Source organism: Mesitornis unicolor, unplaced genomic scaffold (assembly GCF_000695765.1).
Source record: "Mesitornis unicolor isolate BGI_N332 unplaced genomic scaffold, ASM69576v1 scaffold23297, whole genome shotgun sequence".
Taxonomy (NCBI): Eukaryota; Metazoa; Chordata; class Aves; order Mesitornithiformes; family Mesitornithidae; genus Mesitornis; species Mesitornis unicolor.
In genome coordinates this window covers 733-11,186 of record NW_010194640.1, presented here as the reverse complement: position 1 = coordinate 11,186, position 10,454 = coordinate 733, and the positions used below count along the sequence as shown (strand labels likewise).

General features: G+C 35.6%; 1 protein-coding gene across 1 annotated transcript in view; it reads right to left on the bottom strand.

Moving 5' to 3' along the window:
• SCLT1 (sodium channel and clathrin linker 1) overlaps positions 1-8,614 on the bottom strand; it is a gene marked incomplete at its 5' end in the record, with an annotated part of 41,336 nt that extends 32,722 nt beyond the window's left edge. Inside the window, 7 exons of the mRNA XM_010187884.1 lie at positions 2,418-2,483; positions 4,493-4,615; positions 5,093-5,225; positions 5,594-5,649; positions 6,786-6,855; positions 7,775-7,827; positions 8,550-8,614. Coding sequence (XP_010186186.1) covers positions 2,418-2,483; positions 4,493-4,615; positions 5,093-5,225; positions 5,594-5,649; positions 6,786-6,855; positions 7,775-7,827; positions 8,550-8,614 — 566 coding nt within the window. The remainder of the gene's footprint in view (positions 1-2,417; positions 2,484-4,492; positions 4,616-5,092; positions 5,226-5,593; positions 5,650-6,785; positions 6,856-7,774; positions 7,828-8,549) is intronic.
• Positions 8,615-10,454: the final 1,840 nt, after the last annotated feature.

The window sequence follows — 10,454 nt, the reverse complement described above, 5'->3', positions numbered from 1 at the left end:
CATAACCATCCCCCTTCTTACCCTATATTTTGCTAGTGTAAGAACTTCCTGAGATCAGAACTGTAATGGGCTCAGACCTACCATCTGCATTCCCATCTAGTTTTGGTGTCTAGAATACCTTGTGACAATGAGTACCACAGCAGACCACACACTGTTGGAAAGAATTCCTTTGTTTTAGATTGGCTGTCTAATGACATACTTGTATTTAATGCTCTTCAGACCCGAGACAATAAACAATGAGGAATTGCTTCTCCTTCAATTTTAACATGCCAGCCATAGCGCTGGAGGTGTCACTGTCCTTCAGCTGTCTTCTCATGTGAAAATAGTTTCATTTTTTTTGTTACCCTACTAGCTTTCTCTAGATCTTACATCCCCCTTGTGAGTTATTAGAGATGACCACAACTGCAAGCAACATTCAAGATGCTACTGTACTGTGGACTTAAGCACAGTATTTTCCTTTTTTCCGCTCTCCTAATAATTGCTAACATTCTTCTAGTTTTTTTTATTGTTGCAAAGAATTGTTTTCAGACACTTCCTACTTCTAAAATACCTATTCTAGATGGTAAGTTAACTTCAAGATCATCACAAGGTACACAAACTGAAAGCTCCCTCTTGCCCACATGAATTATTTTGTTTTAATACCAATGAAATGTCAGAAAAAATTCACTCAGATACTCAACATCATGAGATATTTCTGCAAATTTCTGCAGTTCACTTCAGTTTTCATTACCCTAAATAGTTAAAAATCAGTAGTGAACACTGCTGCCTCAATACAGAATCTCATTTCCAGAATATTTATAAATATGCTTAACTTTAACCTGAGCACATCTAGGAAACAAAGTTGTTCTACCATAATAAAGAACCTGACTAGTTACTCTGGCTCTTCACCTCCTATTTTTCAGCTTGCTAGTTCAAGAAAGGGTATGGTTCTTTATCTGATGACATCTTTATGCCTTTGGAAACAGACCCTGCCAAATGCTTTTTGGATAACAAACAAATGTTTTACCTTTACATTAACAAGTCTCTTTCATATCTTTTGAAGATTTCACATTTCACTCTCTCCTCTCCACATCATCTCTTTCCAATTTTATGATTTTAAGCATTAATTCTATTTTTTTAAGTTACCTACGACTGGTTTGGTTGTAATAGCACATCAAACATTCTGTAACTTCCAAATCCTCAGCAAAATTGCTTTAAAAGTTCATCATTATGTTTGCTTGAGATTGTTTTCAGGCAGCAACCCCCCCAGTAACTCTAAAGTATCTGTCTTTAGAGACCATCACAGACTACATAAGGTAAAAGTTCTCTGAGTCTGTTATGTTGCTTTCATTAATACTAACAAAATAGTTTGGAAACAGGAAAACTGCTTGCGAGATACAATTTTGTCCTAATCTGCAATATACTACTCAGCATTGGTAAGGGCTCAATTGAAGTACTGTGCTGTTTCCAGCAGCACAGGTCAAGAATGACGACAACTGGAAAGACTTTAAAGGTGAGCAAGAAGACTGATTAGACATCTTAAAAACACAGTCAAAGAACATATTTAAAGGCTTGACTTGCTTTGAACAGAACAGAAAAAGCAGGGAAAGGGAAAAGATGGCAATACAAAAGTTTTCAGTATCAGGCACCATGACAAAGAATGCGGTAATCTTTCCTTCATAGCTACAGTATTTCACTGTTACAAAGAAATAGGCTTATAATTTAACAAGGGGTCAAATGGGAGGGAAAAAAGGTTGCAGTGAGAGCAGACTGCCTAGAGCAGGTTACGAGTCTTACTGCACTGCCAGCATCCAAGACAAACAATCAAAAATCTTACACGTGTTGTGTCTTGCAAAGAAACTGCTCAGTCAGAAACTTCAAGTCTCTCACTGCTATTTTTCTATTATATTACAGTTGCTTGTCACTCCTGGAAGTCCTAGGCTAGCTTAGACACTAAGAAGTCCAAGGACATGGATGATGCACTAGAAGATGATGAGAGTTCAGAAAAATCCCTGAAAAGATGAGCCAACAGTGCCAAACTAGGAATTGATAAACATGTGGCATAGCTAGTCCATACAAGAGGTCATAATTTAACTTCTTTCTTCGTGAAGATGGTTTTGAATGTGCAACTGACACACGCTCACCACATACTAAAATTCTGAGTGTAAACTTACCACTGACTTCTTGACATAGTATTAAGAGCTAACCTCTCAACCACCCTTGACCTGGTGTTTGGAATTTGGGAAAAAGCCATTACATTGATTTCTGAAAGGTGACTACAGAAGTTTGGGAAACCGAGTAGCACAAGTTCTTTTTCAATCAGGTATGTATATATGACTTTTTGTTTTTCTTTTATACTTTGAGACTCTAGTGGGGGTGTGGGGTGTGGAGGGAGGGGATCAAATCCACTAGGTCACTGTCCAGAAAGTTTTACTTACCAACTCTGTTTTCTCATTAGCTACATGCAGTTGCTGAGTCAACTGTTGAAAGCCAGTCAGTTGATCCTGCGAGAAGAATTCAGAGCTTCTTAGAATTGTTATCATAATAAAGAGGTGTATAATTAAACAGTTTCACAGTCAGCTTAAAACATTTCAAAAAAAGTTACACATTGCAGGAAATTCAGTATGCCTTTGTAGATTTTAATTAATTACTTCTAGCTGTTGACTAAGTAATCTGGCAAACAAAATTTACTACTGAAAAATGTAACTGAATTCCATTCAGTTACAAATTGCCTCCTTCCAAAACTCATACATACTTACTATCAAAACATGAAAGCATACAAGAGTAGTGCCTTTGAAGAGCCACACAGATTATGAAGCTACTATAAACATTTTTGCTAAGCACAGCAGCAGAATTGTACCCCTTAAGAATTAAAAAAATGCCTGCATAGACACACTTAATTTGCTCTTTGCCATATAGAATGTCATTCAACTGTTTGATTAAACTCTGGAGACCTTGAACTTGCCCTCTATCTTCCTAGAAAACTAGCACAAAAAAAAAAAACCCAAACCAATGCATCTGCATCATGCCAAGTGTCTTCAGAGCACAGGAATATCTAACTGTGCTGTGTTTACTTCATAGTCTCAAGGCCAGGTTTATGTCAGAAACCTATTCCAACAATTCCCTTTATTATGTCCAACCCTTATTACAATTATATTCTCTATCATCTTTGCCTTCTGACAATTTTAATTCTAGTTGGTCTTACCTATTTACCTCTGATAGCTATTTTCTGCTCTGCCATTAAAAGCAAAACCTAAAATAAAAATGTTTATTTAACTGAGAAGTCTTCCTCTGTGGGAGACCAATAGCATTTACAAACAAAGGCAGCTCAAACTCAGACTTGTTACAGTGGCATTAAAATCCACCAAGAATTTAGTTACCAATGAAAACTGGAATCGGACAACCCTAAATAAACTCTGCAACAGATATCAATGACTCTATGCTCTAGTACATGTATGCTATCAGTAACTGACAATGTAACACGAGATAACCTAATAGAAGGAATAGCAGCAAAAAGCTGAAACTACGGTTAGGTAAAACGTCCCCATAACTATTACTTGAAATAACTATGAAACTTGACAGAGCATAACAGCTGTACAGATGTTTTTCCTGCTTCTTGGAAAGAACATCTTGCTGAAGTGGACTTAATACCACAACAGAACAGAAATCGGTAAAAAAAAATAAATTCTGCTACTTAGGTGAGTTTTAAGTGTGCCCACAAGTCTAGTGCACTTGAAAATGGAAAGCAAATTTAAAACTTCATAGTATCTCTTTACAGACCTAGAAATACCCATAGTGAGATACACATATGCATGAAGTTTATATTAGTTCTTCACAAGCCGAGCATCCTTATATAGCTCATCAGAGCAAAACAGCTTTTCTGAAATAAGATTTCCTGACAGGCCATCCCCAGAAACAGAAGAGAAACTGGCTCTAAACACAAGCTAGCATTAGAAGAATACTGGTGAACTTTATTTTTCATCTGTTTACACATGCTTCTTTACTGAATGACAACAGGAAATAGAGACTACTTTTCCCACTACCCCACTATGATCTTACAGACAAAATTCAGGATTCAAACACATGAGAAAACATGCATGACTTCCACATTAAAATCTAGAAATCTTCAGAAGCTTTTTCAGATGTTGAACTCTGCTGAAGATTTCCAACAACCCAATTCAAACATATGATTGTTTATATGCATGTGCACATCTTGTGCACATATATATATATATATATAAAAATCCACTCAGGCTCAGTGTATTCCTCAAGTTCCTGTCCATATAGTTGAAACAGAGAACTTTTCCAATCCTAACAGTGCATTCATCTGATCAATCAGTGACCACATCTGACCACTTAACTTTAGATAACTATTACGGAAAATAATTAATATTACTGGTACCCTGGTACGCCTCTCCCCGCCCCATCCTTCATTTTGAGTATACACAGACCCAGAATCTCTACAGTACAGAGAGACATTATGAAATTCACAAAAAATATAAATGAAAATTACTTTCTGCTTTTGATTTTCAGCCATGTGAATCTGCGTTGCAGTCATGCATTCCTGGTACTGCTGCCGGAGTCGATCACACTCCTGTAATACAGTCTGCAAGAGCTCTCTTGCTTGGTCTTTTTCCTAAGTTACAGAACAATGGTTTATAAAAAATATTCTATTATAGCTTATAATAGCTTATTTTGCTTATCTTTTCAGATTTAAGTATTACCTTCTATATCCCACATGTACTTGCCTTCTCATATCACATTCACTGTTCTGATCAAAATGACAAGCTACTAAAGAAAGTTAAATTGAACAAAGTATTTCATTAATTTCCTGCACAAGAATTCCATATAAAGATCAAGTCAACTAGGTAAAATTACAGGCACAAATTAATACTATAAACTTCCTACATGAATCTAGGAAAGGAGTTCCTTCAGGTCATTAAGTTGAAAGTGTAAGTACTTGTTTCTTCAGCTACAGAAAGTCAAGAAGGTCTCAAAATAGTCTCAAGGAACTGTTACAAATGAACTCTGAACCAAGAAATAAAACAGCTTCCCAAACCTGCCAAGACACAAGAAGAGAAATAAAACAGTACAAATGTTTCGTCTCACACACTTGATTCATCAGTCGTAGTTGTTCTTGAAGATTTTTCACTATGCCTTCATCTGCAGGAATATCAGTTTCCAGTGGCATGAAAGGAAGACTCTCCAGCTGCTTCTCGAGAACCTCTTTCAACTCTGCATGCAGCCTGAAATTCAAAGAACAAAGTTCAGCAAAGTATTTAACAGGGATTTTTTTTGACAACTGAAGTATACCGTACCTTCAATCCATACTGTTTACTTCTAGCTCGTGTTTCAATCTATTAAGCAAGTTATGTCCTATAAACGTTCAAAATAGTTTAATAACTGGTTCTTCTAGAGATACAGTTAAGACTCCTAAACCCGATGCTGTAATCTATATTAAGCACTTAAAGACTCTACCATTAAGCTCATGAGTATGAAATCCTCAACTATTAAGTAGATTCAAAAGATTTCAAGGTCCTAGGAAAAAAAAATCTTTTTCAGGTTTCGAAAGCAAGAAAAACAGCAGTAGTAATAGGGCAGTGCAATTGTTTACCTTTTGTTTTCCTTGGTGACTAGTTCAAATTTTAGTCTTATCTCGCTTATTTGTACCTAAAACAAAAACAAGCAAGAGTAAGCACTCATTCAGTGACACAAATTTTGACGATTCATTCTTTCACCTTCTAATTCCAATTGATACTACAAAAGATGGACAATGTAATTCAGCATAATGCAGTAAATAAGAGTAACTTTCTTTTATAAGGAAAGTCACAGGATACCCTTTAAATTTAACAGCTGCTAAGTCATGTTATACCTGAGCATTGAGAAGTTTTTATGAGCATTAAACTTAGATTTTGGAATTCTTATTGCTCTTACAGATTGATTCCTAATTAACTCAAGTTCCTTTAGAGATACGGTGGGTAACTCATCTTCTATGCAGTAAGCATTTGAGAAAATACTTCAGGAATTAATTGAGGAGAAACTTCAGCTACATGAGTCAAATGGACTGTTTTGTTAACTAAATAGTGCAACAAAGGCATAATGCTTCTATTCCCTTTGGAAATTGGCCAAGCTTGAATACTGTATTTGCAGAATCTTTATGATGGACAGATCAAACAACTTAAGTGCATTAAACCAAAACCAGAGTATAACTTCTGCATGTAGATCACAAGTAAAAATTGTTTCCTGTGTGCCACAGGCTTTAATTATTAAACACATCACCTTGCTCTTCAGTGCTTATATAAAGCATTACAAATTTTTATTTTTCTGTGGTTGAAAGGAAGACATTTTCCCCTTCGCATCAGCCTCCATGATAATAAGCATCTAAAAATTATTTGATCCTGAATTATTTGAACCTAAGAATGAAGAAGGCTGCATGTATCTACACTTGCAAGACTGAGCTGGAATGCATGGCCAAGATCAGACCTGGAGGGAAAAAGGGAAAAAGCTGCCTCATCTGACTATCACCTAGGAAAATACCTGCAACAATATCAGAACACCTACGGAAATAAACCACACATTTTGTTTCACAACACTGCTTCTTCAAACACACAGTAATCTGTGCAATTTTAGCAATCTCTCAGCCTTTTCATAAAAGCTCTCCATTGAAATATTTGAGGCAGACTGCAGTCAAGCAAGTTTGTGAAGCATGGTGCATGCGTACTTTACTGACAAAAAAATAATGGCCTAGATATTTATACTATAAACTATTAAGAATATACAGTCTGAAATGTTAGGAAAATCCATACCTGATAAAGCTGCAGCTGCTCCTTCATTTCTTCCAAGTGTTTATCATAGGCTGCTCTTAGAACTGACAAGCTAACAAGTTGAAAAACATACTTAGAATAAATTCTGTAAATGCTCAAATTACGTTCTGATAATTACCTAGTTTTACAGAATTCAATCTAGAAGACAGAACAAAATAGAGACTTTTCTTTGTGTCCAAGCTCTACAGTCACCAGAATAAAATTAACAGATTACGACTTTTGAAGTATGATCATTAACAGTAGATTTCACGTACAACAGAGTTAGAACAGGGAACATTATAAAAAGAATACAAAATTAGTATTTCATATCTTCAATCATTTGTGATTCTATGTAAGACTTTGTTACTGTTTTCACATACAACAGTAAAGTGGCCTGTAGGACAATGTAAAATATTGTAGTTCTACTTATACACTTTTTTCTTCCTAGTATTTTGTAATTTACAGTAATTCTCTGAAAATTTGTTATTAGTCTAGAGTGATAATGCCTTAAAAGCTAACAAGATAGGTTATTTTATAAAAGAAAGCAAATGACAGTGATTATTAAACAGTTTTCTAATAAGCATATAGAAAATTTTATTTTATGCCCTGTTAGTTGTAGATTGTCAAGTAAGTTTTTTTAAAAAACATCCACCTGCCTTCAACAGACAGCAGTTACCTGTGTTACTTAGATCAGTACAATCTTACCTGTACTGTTGTTTATTAACTTAAAATTTAGAATAGAGAATTCCTTCATTCATCTCCCATTCTTTAATTTACAGATTCTGCAAGAAAACTAAAATATTTCATTTACTGAATAAACAGAATCTTACCTAAAAACAACTACAGGAACACTTTTGCAGACCTTCATTCACAAGTCTGCAAAACTGTGAACATGCATGGATCAGGTTCACCTGGATATTTACACTTTTAAAAGCACATGACAATTTTGTTGAAATACTTTTTAGAATTCCCACTTATATGGAATTGGTTACCTTTGGTCCATCATCCTGGATCCCGATATGCCATCATCACCAGGGGCATTTTTCTGTAGTGGTACACTTAATATATTAGTACTTGCACATCACTGCATGTAGTTTTAAATTTCTATATGCAACCCAAAGGTGTTGTTCTGTCTGTACTGTAATCATACACAGTATCCCACATGATCACTTTCATGTTTATGTTGAAAAATCCTTGAGTGTTGGCCCGATTTGATACAATTATAATTGTTCGTGGGTTGCTTATTTTCTGGAGATGCTCTGATATAAAGCATAATTTCATCTGAGGGGAAATTGTCTCACACTTAGAAGAATGTAGGTTCTTCTCAAAAGAATCATAAGCTTGTGTTAAGTGCCAAGTCCATTTCCATACATCTCAGAGTCAGAAAGTCCTGATGCCCTAGCTTTCTGCACAGACTTTCAGAAAGGCATATGGTTAGCAGCACAAAAAATAATCTCCACATGAGACCAAACTCTTAGAACTGAAAAGTCTATAAAAGTGAAAAAGTTTACTAAATTAGAGATCAAGTATTCTTTCCGGGATATGTTTTCCTGCATAAGACAAACTTTTGAAAAGTAACAGAATTCAGTGTTACAACAGTTTTATTCTGCTACTGCTTGCAAAATCAACAAACAACTCAAGTTGTGTGACAGACCCAAAGCAAGACCAGACCATGCTGACGCAGGCTGCGCTCTATGTATTCAAATATGTTTGTCTCAAAACTTTATCACAAAAATTCTTACTACTTCCATCCCTGGGTTCACATACCTGCTCAGGATTAGCTCTGAAAATCTCCTCTATTTCATGTCCAAGTGCCACATTTAGCCTCTGATCTGAAAAACAGGAAGTTTGAGAATCACAACTCCAACACTGGCCTTATCTAGATAAACCTAGTAATATGTTTAACGGTGTAGCGTTCTGAAGGCACACAACACACTTTGTAAAACTCTTCTATTCAGCACAACTATTTTAATGAAAACAGACATGAAAAAGTCTACAAAGATTGTGCAATAACAAATAATGAATTCAATTTCTTTCATATTCCTTCTACTGTAGACATTTTTTTTAAATGAAGTTTTTGCCTAGAAAACCCACAAACACATACACATCTTAATGATCCACAAGGTCTAAGTGCAACAAATCACACTGTGTGCCCAATTCAATCAGCTGGATGTTCAACAAGTAATCTGTTCTTGAGAATGCAGCCCTGCGGCTCCCATTAAACATTCAAGAAACTTAGGTCAGGAGTTTCACTGATAAATGGATCTGAGGACTGAAGTATATCCAAAACAAACCCAAACAAGAAGGAAGAAACACAGTCTGTCAGTATCAGCTTCTTCAGAAAGAAGCAAAGCTAATGAATAATGAGATTTTATACTGCTGAGCTGGGGCCATCAACTCTTCCTTATTCATATAACTTTGCCTATAGGGATTTCAGAAGCTACTTGTACTGTAACATTAGATATTAATAAAAATGTATTTACTGAAAGATTATCAGGCATTGGAATGGGCTGCCCAGGGAAATGGTGGAGTCACCATCCCCAGAGGTATTTAAAAGACGGGTAGATGAGGTGCTTAGAGACATGGTTCAGTAGGAGACAAGTTATGGTTAGACTTGATTATCTTAAAAAGCGGTGAAATCTTTAACACCCCTTACAGATGTACTCACCTTCAACAATGAATCATTAAATACATTCTGCTTAAGTACTACTGTATTTAGTAGCCTATCACAAAAATACATAATGGAACAGATGAATTACTATTCATAGGGCTGGCTGCTGATACTTCAAAATGCATTCAGGTAAAACTCAACATATAAGTGATCAGTGCCAGGGAATAACATTTAACTCTGAGAACCCTCTTTACAGCTACAAATGTAACACAACAAATGCGCTACAAAGCAAAAATTTACAGTGCTTAGAGAATCTCATTTTATGTGTATTACATACATTCGGCATGTTAGAACTTTGATTTCACATTCATGAAACAAGAGAAACATCAAACAATTATTTCAGAGTTAGGGCAGTCCTTAAATTACTTCTGTCTCATTGGCATGCAAGCCAACTTCAAATCTGTCATTTGGCACCTTTCAAAATGTATGAAGTTTTTTAAAGAGAGAATGAAACTCCTTGATAGAAAAGACAACTCTTATCACTTCACAGTGAGTTTACTAGAAGCTCTATTTAGAGCCTGAAGATTTATAAAATAAGAAAGTACACTCAAATTAAATACATATGAAAAAGCAAAACCAATATTTGAAATTACATTATTTGTTCACATCACAATATAATAAAGATTAGAAAAAACTCAATAAAGATATAGGCTTTTGAGTCAGGATAACTCTCTTGGCTCAAACAAAAGCTTTTCTGCTACTGAGGTCTTTGGAATCAAGAGCTGGTCTGTCACCTTTGGCAACCCAAAACTGTCACATAAAACTCAGCATCAGCTGAAATTTTGAGTTTCGAGTGATGCATGGTCATAACACTTTATGCACTGTGATCCTGTCCTACTTCCTGCTGTGCTAGCTTTTCCCACAACACTGATTAGTGACAGGGACAGTAACATTCATGGGATAACCCATCAACCCATTCCCTATAAACTGCAGATGCAATTTTTGCCAGTATCTTCCTAGTGAGTAATTAAACTGTACTGTGATTTAATCATATTATGCTT